We start from the raw sequence: 19,972 nt of genomic DNA, 5'->3' as shown, positions 1-19,972 counted from the left end.
TTGCCAAAGTACTTGTTAATCACGCGCTAGGTTAACGACCCAATATAACAGCATTGGGGCAAAGTGACAACTTTGTAATCTTGTTAGGGTTTTTACAAACAAGTTGGGATTTTATGATAAAAAAATGGAAGTAGCGAGGATTTTATGATTTAAGCCCTTTTAAAAATTTTAATAACAAAAATACCATTCAAATGTTTGTAAAGACACTTTAGTTATGTTTATACTAAGAATAATTATAATAAGGATATAAGGGTAATTTCACACCATGTTTGTAGACAATTCAATATCGTAAAGGTAAGTGTATGTTATGCCCACAATCAATTAGGGAAGGTAAGTGTAATTTATCATATCTTTTAAGACTCGTGAAGAGGGAGGGGGTGAAGAAGCTTGGTGTACGGTGGTTTTGCTTTTATATATACACACACGACTCTGCATGTTCTTTTATTTTTAGGAAATTGGTATTCCGGGGAAAACAATTTGATTGAGATGGCTGACGACGATTTTCCTGCTCCTCCGACTAGGTTGATGAATTTTGTCTCTGAAGGACAGGTATTTTCCTCTTCTAAACCCCCAAAAGGAACTACAATTCGGTTCCTTCTGTATATGCAAATTTTCGAGTTGGGTTTTTGACTTGTTGTTGTTGTGGCAGTTGGATGAAGCTAAGAGAAGTCGGGGTGCGCGAATTGAAGATGGCACTGCCCAGAGAGATAGGTCGCTCTTCGAGGTTAGTTTCCCCTTCCTGTTTTCGCTATTTGTTTTTTATTTTTATTTTATTTTTAATTTCTCCCCTTCCTAATTTCATTGAGTGCTTTTTTTTTTATAGCTCAACTTCAGTGCTGTCGATTAGTGTTCAACCCCTTGCCTAAAAAACTCTTAGGGAGAACAAAGTTCAAGATATGGTCCATTTTTTCTTAACGAACATCTGTCAACACAAATGACAAATCTTCGATGAAATGATTGAATGTACTTCTTCTTCTTTTTGTTTTTGGAACTTTCAAATTACAATTTTGATGTTCAAATTTTAGTTAGAGTCTAGACTGACCCTAGTTTTCCTATTGGACTGGTGTTCTTTGAAAAGAGAAGCCAAAACTATTCACTTACCAGCCAAATTAAACAATATTCATAGTTGCATGAGATAAAATAAAACCTAGAAAAAGGTAAGTGAAAAGATTGGTCAATGAACCCAAAAGATTAGGTTTCATAGAGACCCATATGATCATTGTGAATGAATGCCATTCAATTCTTCTTGCATGTAGCTTCATATATGTATTGTTTTCTTGACCAGGCACCCCATTTTCTGAAATGGGGACTATTGCTTCTTGGCTTGTGTTGGTCCTTGCCTAGGGCTAGCCTATTGCGTGAGGCTCTCGCTAATGCAAGGTTTGGGTAGGGTTAGATGTACGTGTTCATAATCATATGAGAGAGAGAGAGATTGTATCTTGTATATTCAACATAACAGACCTAATAAGCCTATACAGGCTTATATAATGATTACAAGTCTTACTTAATAACACAAGGGCCCTATCAACTTTCTGTAATTACATAATGACCCAACACTTATATATATATAACATTCTAACACTCCCCCTCAAGCTGGAGAATATATATCAAATAATCCCAGCTTGGAACAGATAGTTCTTAACAGGTTATGACCCAATACTTTGGTAAACATATCAGCTAATTGATCTTCAGACTTCACAAATGGAGTAGAGATGCTCCCACTTAATAGTTTTTCTCGAATGAAGTGACAATCAACTTCAATATGTTTGGTCCTCTCATGAAACACAGGATTTGATGCAATGTGAACTGCTGCTTGATTATCACAGAACAATGGAGTACTTATCAAAAAAAAAAAAATCACAGAACAATGGAGTAAGAGCTGTAACTGTCAACCCAAGTTCTTTTAGAAAATGTTGTATCCATGTCAACTCACTAGTGGTATGAGCCATTGCCCTATACTCAGCTTCAGCACTAGATCGAGCTACCACCGTTTGCTTTTTACTTCGCCATGTAACGAGATTTCCTCCTACAAATGTGCAGTATCATGTAGTAGATCTCTTATCTGAAGGAGAACCAGCCCAGTCAGCATCTGTAAAACCTTTCACCCTGAGATGACCATTTGATTTATATAGTAACCCTAACCCTGGAGCTTGCTTGAGATATCGGATAATCCGAAGAACAGCAATCCAATGTGGCATCTAGGGACTCCCATGAACTGACTTACAACACTAACTGCATATGAAATGTCAGGTCGAGTGATAGTGAGATAAATTAATTTCCCAACAAGGCGATGAAATATGCCCGGGTCATTAAATAGATCACCCTCATCAGACACAAGTTTTGTATTTGAATAGGAGCATCAACCGGACGACCACCCAACATACCTGTTTCTTCCAATAAGTCCAACATATATTTCCGTTGGGATAAACTTATACCCTTCTTGGATTTAGCAACTTCAATACCCAAGAAATACTTAAGTTTACCCAAGTCTTTAGTGTGGAATCGATATTTCAGAAACAACTTCAACTTAACAATGCCTTCAGAATCATCACCTGTGATCATAATATCATCTACATACACCACAAGAAATATGAAGCCAGCTTTAGTGCGCTGGTGAAACATCGAATGGTCGGTCTGACATCTGTTAAGACCAAATTTTAATGCCACCTCAGAGAATTTCCCAAACCAAGCCCGTGGAGATTGTTTCAATCCATACAGGGCCTTTTTAAGGCGACAAACGGTGTGAAGATACTCCCCCTGAGCAACAAACCCAGGTGGTTGCTCCATATAAACCTCTTCTGCTAAGTCACCATGTAAAAAAGCATTTTTAACGTCTAACTGAAACAGAGGCCAATGTCAATTAGCAGCAAGAAAAATTAAAACACGAATAGAAGAAATCTTAGCAACAGTGGCAAATGTCTCATCATAGTCAATACCATAAGTCTAGGTATAACCTTTGGCAACAAGGCGTGCTTTTAGACGCTCAACAGACCCATCTGGAAGATACTTCACAGTATATACCCAGCGACAACCAACAGGTTTAGCACCTGGAGGTAATGGAACAAGATTTCATGTGCCATTCTTATGCAAAGCATCCATTTCATCTTGCACTGCTTTCCTCCAGCCCAAATAAGATAAAGCATCCTGCGCAGTCTTAGGAACAAATGTAGTGGACAACTTAGAGGAAAAACATGAGAAAGATGGCGATAAGGTTATAAGAGACATACTGAGCAATGGGATGTTTAGTAACACACGAGCGAGGAGCTTTATGAAGTGCAATAGGCAAGGAGTCAGACACAGTGGAAGGTGTAGGATCCAAAGACTTTGAAGACGATGGAGGAGGCACGACAGCAGATGGCTTTGGTCTTCGAGTGTACACCTGTAACGGGGCAGGCGAAGGAACCAAAGATTGAGGTTGAAGAGAAAGTGAGGGAAGAGGAACTGCAGAAAGAGATGACTCAAGAGTGATATCAAGAAGTGAATCAGTATCTGAAAAATATGGGATGGATTCACAAAATGTGACATCCGCGCTAATAAAGTACCGTTGAGAAACAGGACTATAGCAACGATAACCTTTATGAGAACGAGAGTAGCCAAGAAATACACACTTTGTGGCACGTGGGTCGAGTTTGTCAAAACCAGGACCAAGATTGTGGACATAACATACACATCCAAAAACCCTAGGAGGAAGAGAAAACAAGAGAGAATCAGGAAATAAAATAGAATGTGGAGATTTGCCATCTAATACAGATGACGGCATACGGTTAATAAGATGACAGGCAGTAAGAACAGCATCACCCCAAAACCGTTTAGGCATACGCATATGAAACAAAAGAGCACGAGTTACTTCTAAGAGATGTCGATTCTTACGTTCTGCAACTCCATTTTGTTGAGGAGTATAAACACATGAATTTTGATGAATAATTCCTTTATCACTAAGATATGTATCAAATGGAGTTGAAGAATAGTCCTTAGCATTATCAGAACGTAGAATACGAATTGGACATCCAAACTGAGTTTTGATTTCTTTGCGAAATTTTTGAAAAATTAAAAACAACTCAGAATGATCTTTCATTAGAAACAACCAAGTCAGGCGAGAATAATCATCCACAAATGTCACAAAATAATGAAATTTATTGATTGAAGAATGTTTTATTGGACCCCATACATCTGAATGAACCAAATGAAAAGGACTAGAGACACGATTATTAACCCTAGACTTGAAAGACACGCGATGGTGCTTACTAAGTTGACAAACTTCACATGACAAGAATTTCAAATGACTAAGACTAGGAACTTGACGCTTCAAAACTTGAAGTGACGGGTGACCAAGTCGACAGTGCCACTGGAATGGAGACAGAGAAGACTGAAGAGCCACAGGATAAGGTTCGAAATCAAAATAATATAAGCCACCAGCTTCATGTCCTGTACCAATCTTCTGCTTCATCTTGAGATCCTGAAACACACAAGAAGTAGGATCAAATGTAACAGAGCACTGGAGAGATTTAGTAAGCTTACTGATAGACATTAAATTAAAGGGAAACTGCGGAACATGTAAAACGGACGAGAGAGACAATGAATCACTAAGTTGAGTTGTCCCCAAATCTGAAACCTGAGTGGATGAACCATTAGCAAGAGTAACTCCTTGAGAAGGAGGTACAGAATGAAAATCAGATAGAAGAGAAGAACATCCGGTCATATGATTAGATGCTCCAGTGTCTATGATCCAAGGACTGCGAGTGGAAGACAATAGACATGTGTGTGCAGTACCTGACTGGGCAAAGGTAGCTGTGGAAGATGAATTAGATTCTTACTTATAAGACAAAAACTGAGTATACTCATCCCGTGGAACAGAGACTGTATCTGATTCAGCCACGTTGTGAGATCCAGAAGCAACATCATTCGGAGAAGAGGAAACTTGATTTGCATAACTAGATGGTTTCCCATGAAGGTCCCAACAAAAGTTCACAGTATGATTAGAAAGACCACAATGAGTACATTTTCCTAATTCCCTGCCACGACCACGTCCTCCTCGTGAATCACGACCACCACGTGTGGAGCGTCCCCCACGACCTCCACGGTAAGCATTATGTTCACCCTTTGAAACTACCAATGCTGAACGCTCACTACTCTGTCCAGCATTCAAATTTGATGTATCACTTGCTAGTGTAGCACGCTGAAGGCGAGAAAACACCTCAGCAAGAGAGGGAAGTGTTGGACTGCCTATAATCTGTGCACGAAAAGGCTCATATGCTGATGATAAACCAGTAAGAAAACGGACAACATTAAAGTCCGCACGCTGTTGTTGCATACTTCGAACATCAGCAGTAATGGGCTGATACATATTCAGCTCTTCACAGACTCCCATAACTTTGGAATAATACTCTTCTATACTTTGAGTACCTTGTTCAAGATTGAAGTACTGCTTACAGAGTTCATAGACACGAGTGATATTACCTGTCCTAGAATACAATTGCTGCAATCTATCCCATATCTCCTTGGCAGTATCCAAATAAAGTAACATTGAACTGATTTGGGGTTCAATGCTGTTTATCATTATAGAGAAGATCTGCGCATCTTCCTTTTCCCATGCATCAAAAGAAACATCAGTTGCCTTGAGTTTCTCTTTAGTCAGATGAGTACCAAGACCTCTGCTTTTGAGAAAAATGGCAACAGATTTAGCCCATAGTATGTAATTCTTCCCATTGAGTTTAACTGAAGTCATGGGAGAATGAAGACTGTTCGCGGGAGAAAGCAAATCTGAATTGGATGCCATGTTGAATCCAGCAAAACAGAGAAGAAAGAAAAAAAAAAATAGCAGAATCTGTATTTTGGTCGAACCTGGAAACGGGCCGAACCTGAAAACGGGCCGAATCTGGTCAAACGGGCCGGATCTGGTTAAATGGGCCGGATCTGGTCAAACGAGCCTGATATGGTCACTGGGTCGAATCTGGTCAACTGGGTCAGATCTGGTCAAACGGGCCGGATCTGGTCAACTGGGCCGGATCTGGTCAAATGGGCCGGATCTAAGCTATCCCAGGTTTAGTAAACTAGGGTTGGAATAGCTATATCTGTGTAGCCAAACATGGGTCTTCTTCTTCATACCTTCACAGACGCCGGTGAACAACGCAGCGGAGCCGACGGCAACCCACTCACAATCAACGGCCGAATCAATAAGCAGCGATTGCAATCCGAGACTGCAGATGTTGGCGAATCAAAAGGATGAACCTCACCTCTGCAAATCGAGACTATTGATGTCAGTGAGATCGCTAAAGAACAAGGAGGAGCTGCTGGTGACAACGAACAAGGCAAATACGACGATGACCAAGCTGACGACGACGGTGAAGACGACGACCGAGGCTGTAGATCTGACGATGACAGTGAACGATCTTCAGATCTGACGACGAACAAGGAACTTCCAAGACCACCAACACCACAATTGCGATGCCGATCTCATACAATAACAACCCAATTACAGACTCTCACACCCATGATCGCAGCGCTCTGATACCATGTTCATAATCATATGAGAGAGAGAGATTGTATCTTGTATATTCAACATAACAGACCTAATAAGCCTATACAGGCTTATATAATGATTACAAGTCTTACTTAATAACACAAGGGCCCTATTAACTTTCTGTAATTACATAATGACTCAACACTTAAATAAATATAACATTCTAACAGTATGCAACCCTACCTTTGCATGCGGAGAGGCTGTTTCCGCATGTGTTGGTCCTTGTCTAGTGTAAAAAAAGAAAAAAGTAAATGGTAGCATATATGATATCCACGATTTATGGAATGACTTACCGTATTAGCAGAGATTTGATTATGCTATAGAATATACTTTAGAATATGTTGTGATTTGATTTAGTTTCATTTCTTGTAATATGAGCATGTGCTCTTTTTATTTATAAATACTAGAGCTGTGAATGAGTGATCCATATCATTCAAGCCTTTACATAATTCTCTCCTTTTTCTTCTTTTTATATTTCTAGTTGGTATCAGAGCCAACGCCTTTCCACACCTTTCAGTAGCCTTGCTACTTGTGCAACAACCACCTTAGGCTGTTTGTGATATCATGTGACGTTGTCAACACATGTTTTTCTGTGTTGCTGTTTTGTGATCGAAAACTAGTATTTTTAAGTTTTACAATTTCTTTTTTACTCTTCTAGGGTTGGGTAAATTGGGATAGTTGATCTCCAACACCTAGAAGGGCTTGGGTAAAAAAAATTTAGTCTACAAAGAGGTTCCGAATATTAAGAAGAAGGGTGTTTAGCTACATGTAAGCGGGTAGTGCTCCTTAAAAAAAGTATGTACTTGGATTTTTCGAGAATGGTTTGAGTAGACATTGTTATTGTATATGGTCTGAGGAGACCCTTTAAATGATGAGTTTGAGTATGCTCGTGTTCATTTATTGGGCTTATCTTCATTCCCTACTCTTGAGGATGCATATTCCTATGTGTTGTTAGATGAGAGCCGTTGGACTAATCCATTAGGTGTTGCTTCTGTTGATCGTTCTGCTATGGCAGTTCAGGTTCCCAAACCTTTCAGGAACTGCACCATCCCAGTCAGATCAGAGCTGTACCACCGGTCCTCCTCTGGGACGACAACGCGGATGGTGTGACCATTACGGAAAAATTGGTCACATCAAATCTCGTTGTTATGTTCTACATGGACGCCCACCGCAACAAAAACAACAGCCTCAATCCTTTGCACATTCTATTACACAACCAGTCTCATTGTCAACTCTTGACAACTCTGCCTCTACATCTTCTGCCACAGTTACCTTAACTCAAGCTGATTTAGACAAGTACAAACAATTCTTCAACCAAATGGAGGCATCGTCTTAGCCAACCTCCACTTATGCCCACTCAGGTACTATTACGTCTGCACATAGCGTATCTACATCTTCAACACCATGGATCATTGATTCTGGTGTTTCAGACAATATGATTGGTATGTCCTCATTCTTCCAATCTTATAGTATCTGTTCCATCTTCCATTGCTGGGAAGGGTCACATATCAGTTACTCCTTCATTAACTTTGTCAGATACACTTCATGTTCCACAGTTGACTACAAATCTTATTTCTGTTAGTAGCGTTACCAAATAGTTAAATTGTAGTGTAACGTTCTTTCCCTCTCATTGTATTTTTTAGGATCTGGTGTCGAAACAGACGATTGGCAATGGGCGTGAAGTGGACAGTCTATACCTGTTGGATGCTCCTTTGTCACCTCAAGCACATTCAGCTTCATTTTCTAATTTTGTTTCATTTAATAAAGCCCAGCTTATGCGTTGGCACATGCGTTTAGGACATATTTCTTTCGGTTATTTAAAACATTTATTTCCTTCCTTATTTTGTAACGTGGCAGTGTCGGATTTATCCTGTGAGACATGTCATATGGCTAAATGTATTCGTTCCAATTATCCTGCTAGTAGTAATAAATCTGCTTTAACACCTTTTGATCTCATTTATTCAGATGTGTGGGGTCCTTTTGACGCTCTTTTCAGGATTGGGAGGTGGACGAGGTATATGTTTTTCTGGATTTGCTGTATCGAAAGGAGGCAATTGGCAGAGGTTGTGATGACATGACATGGATTCCCTTTTCCCATGGTCGCTTCGAAGTTCAATTCTTATTCTTATGTCTTTCTGATTTTGATATCATTGATTTTCCATGAAAGTCTATCTAGCGTTTTATGGTTCCAACTAGGGTGGCATTCTTTGTTTGGACCGCTGTATGTGGTAAGATCCTGACGATTGATAATCTAAGGAAAAGGGGCAACTGTTTTGTTAACTAGTGTTGCTTTTGCAAACAAGATGGTGAGTCAGTTGCTCATGTTCTCAGGCATTATCCTATGGCGAGGGATTGTTGGAATCTTATCTTTTGTCTGTTTGGTATGCGTTGGGTTATACCTCGTTATCCTAAGGATTTGATTCGTATTTGGAGAGGATGCCGTGTGAGTAGTGCTGTTCACGATTATTGGAGAGTTGTACCACATTATGTCTGGTGGTGCATTTGGAAGGAGAGGAATAGTAGAATGTTCGAAGGGAAAGAATCGTCCACGGCGATTTTGAAACTTCACATCATACACTCTTTTTTTCAGTTATGTGAAGAGGAAGTCCTGTTCCTCTCCCGAAGATTTAATTAATTTTTTTGCTTCTTTGGGGCCTTAAACCCCGGTTCCACTTTTGTATAAGGGATGCGTTCCCCTCTTGAACGCCTTTTTAATTCAATAATTGCTTATCCAAAAAAAAAAAAAATGTGTGGGGTCCTGTCCCAGTTACTTCTAGTCTTGGATTTCGATATTTCGTATTATTCATTAATGATCATAGTCGTGTTACATGGGTTTATCTTATGAAAGCAAAAAATGAGGTATACGCCATTTTTAAATTTTTTTTGACAATGGTTCAGACTTAATATGGTATTCCCATTAAAAAATTCACATCTAACCAAAGTATGGAGTACACTTATGGGGAGGTACAACGATTATGTACGTAATTTGGGATTGAGCATTAGATGGCTAATGTTAAAACTCCTCAGCAGAATGGCCGTTTTGAGAGAAAGAATTGCCACATCCTTGACTTAGCCAGAGCAATCTGCATTGGCATGAATGTTCCCCAATCATTTTGGGGAGATGCAGTTCTTACAGCTGTTTACATCATTAATATGACTCCTAAAGTTCTTAACTTTGCAGCCCCACTCTCAATCTTAAATCCCAATTCATCTCTTTTTTTGATTGCTCCACAAGTCTTCAGGTGTGTGCGCTTTGTTCAGAAGTTAGGGCAGACTTGTACAAAGCTTGACCCCAAGGCTTTAAAGTGTGTGTTTTTGGGCTATTCTCACTCTCAAAAAGGTTATAGGTGTTACCATCCTCCCAGTTGTTGGCTGTTTATATCCATGGATGTTTCTTTCTTTGAGCATACACCATACTATAGTGGTTCAGTTGGTCCTCAAAAGTGAATGGTTCCCATTGAATATAATGGATGATCACCTTCTTCCGTCTTCAACTCCTCTACCGTTTCCTGTTTCGTCTTCTATGATTCCTCTTCATGATACCCCTCAAGTAGGGGGAATTGTTCCTTTTTCACAGGTTTATAGTCCGAGACAACAGGTACAAGCTTCTACTCCCACGATCGACTGCCCTGTTCCTTCGGCACCAGCTCTGCCTGTTTCGCTTGATGATCGCCCCATTACTCTTCGAAAGGATAAACGTTCAATGACTTGACCTGACATTGCTTATGTCGTGAGTGTTGTGAGTCAATTCATGCACTCTCCTCGTACCCCTCACCTTCATGCAGCTATTCGGATCCTTCCCTACTTAAAAGGGTGTCCGGGCCGTGGTTTTTTATTTGCCAATCATGGTCACTTACGTGTTGAGGCTTGGACAGATGCTGATTATGCAGGATCAGTTTCAGATAGGAGGTTAACTTCGGGTTATTGTACCATTATTGTTGGTAACTTGGTTACTTGGCGCAGTAAGAAGTTCGATGTTGTCTCTGGATCTAGTGTAGAGGTAGAGTATTAGGCTATGGCTCTTTGGGTATGTGAGTTGCTATGGCTGAAAACCTTGATGACAAACTTGTGCCTTCTAGTGTCGCTTCCATTCTCACTCTACTGCGACAACAAGTCTGCCATTAGCATAGCAGCAAATCCTGTTCAGCATTACAGGACTAAGCATATAGAGGTGGACCGTCACTTCATTCGAGAGAAGATCATCTCTGGTTAAATTTGCACTTCATTTGTCACAAGCTCTCTACAGCTTGCAGACATTCTTACAAAGGGCATCAACAAGATTGTGTTTGAGAATGCATTATCCAAGTTGGGCGTTTCATATATCCACGCACCAACCTGAGGGGGAGTGTTAGCATATATGATATCCATGATTTATGGAATGACTTACCATAATAGCAGAGATTTGATTATGCTATAGGATATGCCATATAATATGCTTTAGAATATGTTATGATTTGATTTAGTTTTCTTTCTTGTAATATGAGCATGTGCTCTTTTTATCTATAAATACTAGAGATGTGAATGAGTGATTCATCTCATTCAAGCCATTACACAATTCTCTCCTTTTTCCTTCTTTTTATATTTCTACTGATATTGATCAAGTCTTAGTTACAATAGATAAAGAGGGTTGTCCCTTTTATATGAAAACTATTACTTATGTTACGAAAAACATAGTGAACCCAAGAAACAATCACGAAATACGATAGAAAATAAACACACCGCACACAAAGAACACAAAGATTTAGCGTGGTTAGGCAAAGCTTACGTCCAGTTGAACTGTGCAAAAATCTGGAGATTGCAAGTTTCAGCCCTAAACCTTAGCTCTCACTTTCACTCTCGCCACTCTCTTTTTTGCGATTTTCATTGTCTCTCAAAAATCCCACTCCAAACCCTCAACACCATTGTATATCGGGCTACAAGAGAGTACGAAACAGGGTCCACGAACCACAAGCAAAAAACGGGTCAAAAAAATTTCCTGGAACCAAATTCTGGCCACAACATCACAACTCCACTTCTCTAGATTGATTTTCAAGCTACCCACTGTTAGAATGTTATATATATATATATATGTTAGGCCATTATGTAATTACATTATGTTAGTAGGGCCCTTGTGTTATTAAGGTGACTTGTATCCTTTATATAAGCCTATGTAGGCTTATTAGGTTGTATGTGTGTGAAATATAGTACAAGTTTTCTCTCTCTTTCTCTCAGTCTCTCATGATAAAGAACATGGTATCAGAGCACTACGAATTCATGGTTGTGAGGGGCTATAATTGTGTGGTTTAAGATCGGAATCGCGATCGGAATCACGATTGTGGTGTTGGTGTTCCTACTTTCTTCGTTCGTCGCTGGCAGCTCCTCGTTCACCATCATCAGATCTGCATCGCCATTCATCGTCGTCAGATCTGCATTGCTCGTCATTGTCGTTGCTGGCAGCTTCTTTTTGGTTGTCAGCGAGCTCGTCATCAAATCTGCCGTCTTGATTTACAGAGGTGAGGTTCATCGAATTGTTTTTTTTTTTGCCGGAAGTTGCAGAGGTAGCTGCCTCTTGATTCGGTCGTTGCTTGTGATTGGGTCGCCATTGTCTCCGCTGCTTTGTTCACCGGCGTTGGTGAAGGTGTGAAGAAGAAGACCCTTATTTGGCTACACGGTTATGTTATTCCAATCCTAGTTTACTAAACCTGGAATAGCTATTCCAACCTTGGTTTACTAAACCTGGGATAGCCCAGATCCGGCCCGATAGCCCAGATCCGGCCTGTTTGACCAGATCCAGCCCGATAGCCCAGATCCGGCCCGATTGCCCAGATCCGGCCTGTTTGACCAGATCGACCAGATCTGGCCCGTTTGCCCAGATCCAGCCCGTTTGCCAGGTTCGGCCAGAATACCAATTCTGCTTCTTTTTCTTCTCTGTTTTGCTGGGTTCAACATGGCATCCAGTTTAGATTTGTTTTCTCCCACATCCGGTCTTCATTCTCCCATGACTTCCGTTAAACTCAATGGGAAGAATTACATACTATGGGCTAAATCTGTTAAAATTTTTCTCAAAGGTAGAGGCCTTGGTACTCATCTGACTAAAGAGAAACTCAAGGAAACAGATGCTTCTTTTGATGCATGGGAAAAGGAAGATGCTCAGATCATCTCTGTGATGATAAACAGTATTGAACCCCAAATCAATTCAACTTTACTTTATTTGGATACTGCCAAGGAGATATGGGACAGATTGCAGCAACTATATTCTGGGACGGGTAATATCACTTGTGTTTATGAGCTCTGTAAGCAGTATTTCAATCTTGAACAAGGTAATCACAGTATAGAAGAGTAGTATTCCAAAGTTATGGGAGTTTGTGAGGAGCTAAATATGTATCAGCCCATTACTGCTAATGTTCGCAGTATGCAACAACAACGTGAGCACTTTAATGTTGTTCGTTTTCTTACTGGTTTGTCATCAGCTTATGAGTCTTTTCGTTCACAAATTATGGGCAGTCCCACACTTCCATCTCTTGTTGATGTGTTTTCTAGACTTCAGCGAGCTACACTTGTTAGTGATACCTCAACTCTGAATACTGGGCAGAGTGGTGAGCATTCAACATTGATCGTTTCAAAGGGTGAAAATACTGCTTTCCGTGGAGGTCGTAGGGGACGCTCCACATGTGGCGGTCGTGATTCACGGGGAGGACGTGGCCGTGGCAAGGAATCACGAAAATGTACTCATTGTGGCCTTTCTAATCATATTGTGAATTTTTGTTGGGACCTTCATGGCAAACCATCTAGTTATGCAAATCAAGTTTCCTCCTCTCCAAATGATGTTGCTTCTGGATCTCATAATGTAGCTGAATCAGATACGGTCCCTGTCCCACGTGATGAGTATACTCAGTTTTTGTCTTATAAGCAAGCATCTAATTCATCATCCACGGCTACCTTTGCTCAGTCAGGTACTGCACACCCATGTCTATTGTCTTCCACTCGCAGTTCTTGGATCATAGATACTGGAGCATCTGATCATATGACTGGATGTTCTTCTCTTCTATCTGATTTTAATTCTGTACCTCCTCCTTAAAGAGTTACCCTTGCTAATGGTTCCTTTGCTAAGGTTTCAGGTTTGGGGACAACTCAACTTAGTGATTTCTTGTCTCTCTCGTCTGTTTTCTATGTTTCTCAGTTTCCCTTTAATTTAATGTCTATCTGTAAGCTTACTAAATCTCTTCAGTGCTCTGTTACATTTTATCCTACTTTTTGTGTGTTTCAGGATCTCAAGACGAAGAAGAAGATTGGTACGAGGTATGAAGCTGGTGGCTTATATTACTTTGATTTGGCACCTTATCATGTGGCTCTTCAGTCTTCTCTATCTCCATTCCAGTGGCATTGTCGTCTTGGTCACCCGTCACTTCAAGTTTTGCAGCGTCAAGTTCCTAGTCTTAGTAATTTGAAATTCTTGTCATGTGAAGTTTGTCAACTTAGTAAGCACCATCGCGTGTCTTTCAAGTCTAGGGTTAATAATCGTGGCTCTAGTCCTTTTCCTTTGGTTCATTCAGATGTATGGGGTCTAATAAAGTATTCTTCCATCAATAAATTTCATTATTTTGTGACATTTGTGGATGATTATTCTCGCCTGACTTGGTTGTTTCTGATGAAAGATCGTTCCGAGTTATTTTTAATTTTTCAAAAATTTCGAAAAGAAATCAAAACTCAGTTTGGCTGCCCAATTCGTATTTTACGTTCTGATAATGCTAAGGAATATTCTTCAACCCCCTTGATACATATCTTAGTGATAAAGGAATTATTCATCAAAATTCATGTGTTTATACTCCTCAACAAAATGGAGTTGCAGAACGTAAGAATCGACACCTCTTAGAAGTAACCCGTGCTCTTTTGTTTCATACGCAGATGCCTAAACGGTTTTGGGGTGATGCTGTTCTTAGTGCGTGTCATCTTCTTAACCATATGCCGTCATCTGTATTAGATGGCAAATCTCCACATTTTATTTTATTTCCTGATTCTCCTTTGTTTTCTCTTACTCCTAGAGTTTTTGGATGTGTATGTTATGTCCACAATCTTGGTCCTGGTTTTGATAAACTCGACCCACGTGCCACAAAGTGTGTATTTCTTGGATATTCTCGTTTTCATAAAGGTTATCGCTGCTATAGTCCTGTTTCTCAACGGTACTTTATTAGCGCGGATGTGACCTTTTGTGAGTCCGTCCCATATTTTTCAGACAGTGATTCAATTCTTGATATTACTCCTGAGTCGCCTCTTCTTGCGGTTCCACTTCCCTCACTTTCTCTTCACCCTAGATCTCCTTTGCTTGCCCTGTTACAGGTGTACACTCGAAGACCAAAGCCATCTGCTGTCGTGCCTCCTCCATCATCTTCAGAGTCTTTAGATCCAACACAGTCCACTGTGTCTGATTCCTTGCTTATTGCACTTCGTAAACGTACTCGCTCGTGTGTCACTAATCATCCTATTGCTCATTATGTCTCTTATAATTCCTTATCGCCATCCTTTTCATGTTTTTCCTCTCAATTGTCTACTACATTTGTTCCTAAGACTGTGCAGGGTGCTTTGTTTGATTTGGGCCAGAGGAAAGCAATGCAAGATGAAATGGATGCTTTGCATCAGAATGGCACGTGGAATCTTGTTCCATTACCTCCAGGTGGCAAACCGGTTGGTTGTCACTGGGTATACACTGTGAAGTATCTTCCAGATGGGTCCGTTGAGTGTTTAAAAGCCCGTCTTGTTGCCAAAGGTTATACCCAGACTTATGGTATTGACTATGATGAGACGTTTGCCCCTGTTGCTAAGATTTCTTCTATTCGTGTTTTGATTTCTCGCTGCTAATAGACATTGGCCTCTGTTTCAGTTAGACGTTAAAAATGCTTTTTTGCATGGTGACTTAGCAGAAGAGGTTTATATGGAGCAACCACCTGGGTTTGTTGCTCAGGGGGAGTATCTTCACACTGTTTGTCGCCTTAAAAAGGCCCTATATGGATTGAAACAATCTCCACGGGCTTGGTTTGGAAAATTCTCTGAGGCAGCATTAAAATTTGGTCTTAACCGATGTCAGACCAACCATTCGATATTTCACCAACGCACTAAAGCTGGCTTCATCTTTCTTGTGGTCTATGTCATTGATATTGTGATCACAGGTGATGATTCTGAAGGCATTGCTAAGATGAAGTTGTTTCTACAATATCGATTCCACACTAAAGACTTGGGTAAACTTAGGTATTTCTTGGGTATTGAAGTTGCTAGATCCAAGAAGGGTATAAGTTTATCCCAACGAATATATGTGTTGGATTTATTAGAAGAAACAGGTATGTTGGGTGGTCGCCCGGTTGATGCTCATATGGATTCGAATACAAAACTTGTGTCTGATGAGGGTGATCTATTTAATGATCCGGGCATATTTCGTCGCCTTGTTGGGAAATTAATTTATCTATCACTCGACCTGATATTTCATATGCAGTTAGTGTTGTAAGTCAGTTCATGGGAGCTCCTAGAATGCCACATTGGATTGTTGTTCTTCGGATTATTCGATATCTCAAGTAAGCTCCAGGTGTTGGGTTACTATATAAATCAAGTGGTCATCTCAGGGCGGAAGGTTTTACAGATGCCGACTGTGCTGGTTCTCCTTCAGATAGGAGATCTACTACAGGCTACTTCACATTTGTAGGAGGAAATCTTGTTACATGGCGAAGTAGTAGCTCGATCTAGTGCTGAAGCCGAGTATAGGGTAATGGCCCATACTACTAGTGAGTTGACCTGGATACAACATTTTCTAAAAGAACTTGGGTTGACAGTTGAAACTCCTACTCCATTGTTCTGTGATAATCAAGCAGCAGTTCACATTGCCTCAAATCCTGTGTTTCATGGGAGGACCAAACATATTGAAGTTGATTGTCACTTCATTCGAGAAAAGACATTACGTGGGAGCATCTCTACTCCATTCGTGAAGTTTGAAGATCAATTAGCTGATATGTTTACCAAAGCATTGGGTCATAACCGGTTAAAAACTATCTGTTCCAAGCTGGGATTATTTGATATATATTCTCCAGCTTGAGGTGGAGTGTTAGAATGTTATATATATATATATATATATGTTGGACCATTATGTAATTACATTATGTTAGTAGGGCCCTTGTGTTATTAAGGTGACTTGTATCCTATATGTAAGCCTATGTAGGCTTATTAGGTTGTATATGTGTGAAATATAGTACAAGTTTTCTCTGTCTTTCTCTCTGTCTCTCATGATAAAGAACACCCACAAAGCATTAATGACAGCATCTACTATTCCCATACCATATTTACTATTTAACTAAGAAGCACGGAAATGGATAAGGGACACGGATACGACACGACATGGATATGGCGATACGGCAAATCCAGAAAAATTAGGACCCGGACATGGCGTGGACACGACAAATAATAAATATTATATATATATATATATATATATATATATATATATATATGATGTTGCACTTTAGGAAATTAAGAGTAATATTAGTTTTTACAACCTCATAATGGAAAAAAAAAAATTGTGTTTTGCTTGGAAAAAGAAAGAATGATAGAAAGAGAAAAAAAGAACGAAGAAACAAAGAGGATTAGGGTTTTGTTAGAATAAGAATTAGGCCTTAGTTAGAAATGAAGGTAAGAATCCATAGAAGAGAAAACGTTCGTGGGGAATTGAGGAGAAAGGAAAAAGAAATGCAAAAAGAAATTTATTGTGAAAGGAAAAAAAGAAGTATCTAGGATTTGTGAAGAGCAGGAGGAAGAATGAAAAGAGGAGGACAAAGAGGAAGAGAGAAAAGAGAAGACAGAGGAGAGAGAGAGACCATCCACCAATAGTGAAGCTTGGTTGGTGGGAGAACAAGAGAGTCAAAGATGATTGTGCAAGAGTTCGAACCTTGAACTAAAATATAAGGATAATATCTAATTGTTTTAATATAAAATTGTTTTATAAAACAACTACTTTTAAGTAATTATGTAATTACCATCTTATTGCTGAAAGTTATTAAACAACTCCTAATATTTATACTTTAACTCAACATTGTTTCTAAAATTTTCCTAAAGAATCCCCAAGAATGGACACGTGTGTTGGACACGCATCCATGGCGTGTCCAATCCGTGTCCAAGGCGTTTCCGGATATTCAAGAAAATATAAATTAGTCGGACAAGTTTTTTGGTGTGTCCGACACGTGTCGAGGCTTGTCTGGCACATGACGGTGTCCGACACGGATTCTTTGCTCTTTTAGGCTTATCCGTGCTTCCTAGCTATTTAATAAACTTTGACTAGACACTTTTCAAGAAACTATTGACTGCATTGATCCTGACTAGACACTTTCCAAGACACCATGAATTATTTGCATCAAACCCTCCTCGAAGAAAACTCGTCTTAGTGTATGAAGCAATTTACCACGATTTATTAAATATCCGACTAAGGCCTTCCAATCTTTCTTTCTTTTTTTTTGATAAGTAAAAAATGTATTAGAAAGCGTTCAAAAGGGGAATGCGTCCCAAGAGCTGTACAAAAACCGAAAACGAGAAAGGGAAAGTCCTACAGACCCAAAGAACCCAAAAAGTCCACGATTTCATCTAAAGATGTACAATTTCTCCCCCAAACCCCAACTAAAAGGAGAACAGATAATAGAAAACTTCAACGCCCCAATGGAGAATTCCTCCCCATTATGGAGAAAACTTCCAATCTTTCTTTCTTCTTTTCCATACTTTAACAAAGCTCAATAATCTTCTGTTATTGACAAAGAATACCATTGCACAAACTTCACAGCTCTCTTTTGAAATTTAGTAGGTTGCCAAAACCTGCTTGACCACAATTCAGGAACCAAGACCTGAACTAATCTGATTTTTCTGTGGGAACACCACCTGGCCATATGTCGCACCAAGAATCCATCCCAAATCAGATCATGAATATGGAATTCATGATTTTTCAACTCCAAGAACAAAGAAGCTTCATTTCTAACCAATTTATTTAAGCAACCAAAATCTGATGTAATACCTACTGTACCACATACCATCTGAAGTTCAATATTTTTACCTTCAGATTCCCCTCTGTGAGAAGACGTTACTGAATCAGATTTATTCTTTTTACTCCCAATACCTGCTGAAATAATGAAGCGAATTTTTTCCTTATTGTGTGGTGGGTATACAGAATAGACAGGAGCCTCATAACCCTCAAAAGTGTACTTCTTAGAACCAGTAGCAACATCCCAAACTTCATTTGTCTTGTCCTCTCCACAAGTTATGAAGCACAACTGTTGGATTGGATGAGAGAAAGCATGATCTACATGAGCATCAATCTCTAGGTTGTTTTGTAGAATATATCTGCACAATGTGCTTGGAATTCGCAACACCCGAAAGGATGCCATCATGACTCCATATTGTAAAGAAAAGAAAACAGAGCCACAACAGATGTTCGGATGTGGAAGTGATACCTTCCCTTTGGTTCTCATAACAATTTATAATACAAGATTTGCCAAACAAAGTGGCTACAGTCAAGGAGTAGTAATTACAGCAGCTATCTAAAAGGTAAGTCAACTAATCTAATCCCATAATCACAACTACTTTATTTAGGGTAAGTCGATGCTAGCTAATATAATCCCTGATTGTAAGGCATAATTATTGTCACTATTTACACATCACTCTGGTCACTAATGCAGTATACTCATTAGCCAAAGATGCAGAGAGTCATTGAACATGATCCAAGGTCACAGACCTTGAAATTTCTAGAAGCAAACTCCTGCCTAACACCAACTTCCCATGATGCAATATCACCAATATTCGTTGCAACAAGAAACTGAGTTTGTTGCACTGGATGGAAATCCATGCTCTTTACAGCAATACTCTGATTCAGATTTGCAACTAGAGTCTTGGGCAAATCATCAGAAGGATATAACCAATCAGCAATCAGCAATCAGCAGAATTAGGATTTGTGATAGGCAATATGTTAATAGGGAAATTGTTGACAAATCCATGAGGCGCAGGTTGAACAATGAAAGCTTCTTCAACTTTAGACAAGTTGCTTATTGCTTCCTTAGATTTGTCCTCTTTTCTCTTTCCTGCCCTTCTGTCCACCTCAATCTCAGCTTCGTTGTAGGCTGATTGAACTTCAGTTGTTGCACTGTTCTATTCAATTGCATCACTTGAATTTCTTCTATACCATGCAAATCAACACCATTATTCACTAAAGAAATTTCATCTTTATGTTCCTCCTCCCTTTTTGTCAAATTCTTGATGCGTGAAAGTTCAGTTTTCCTCTATTGTCTCACCTTCTTAATCTACCCGTCCAGTAAGATCATCCCAAGCTGATGTGGCATCCACAAAATCAACATAAATTCAACGTCTTCCTTAGTGCTGTGTTGTTTTGCGTTCATAATGCAATTATCAAAAACTATTGAACTCTTGGCAGACTTGTATCTCAACTCCTTATGTGCGTAC

General features: G+C 39.6%; 1 protein-coding gene across 6 annotated transcripts in view; it reads left to right on the top strand.

The window, feature by feature from the left end:
• Positions 1-337: 337 nt before the first annotated feature.
• Positions 338-19,972, top strand: part of LOC132306086 (uncharacterized) — a 58,955-nt gene continuing 39,320 nt past the window's right edge. For 2 of the 6 annotated variants that reach the window (XM_059803304.1, XM_059803302.1), the window contains exons 1-2: positions 338-549; positions 650-724. In XM_059803304.1, coding sequence (XP_059659287.1) covers positions 487-549; positions 650-724 — 138 coding nt within the window. In that variant the 5' untranslated portion in view covers positions 338-486. The remainder of the gene's footprint in view (positions 550-649; positions 725-19,972) is intronic. The other 4 variants (XM_059803306.1, XM_059803305.1, XM_059803303.1 and 1 more) reach the window with 3 other exon arrangements.

Source organism: Cornus florida, unplaced genomic scaffold (assembly GCF_030987335.1).
Source record: "Cornus florida cultivar Cherokee Brave unplaced genomic scaffold, ASM3098733v1 CherokeeBrave_3.0.0_Hap2_Chr05, whole genome shotgun sequence".
In the NCBI taxonomy this organism is placed as follows: Eukaryota; Viridiplantae; Streptophyta; class Magnoliopsida; order Cornales; family Cornaceae; genus Cornus; species Cornus florida.
The sequence above is the reverse complement of the archived record's forward strand: the minus strand, read 5'-3'. Positions and strand labels throughout refer to the sequence as shown.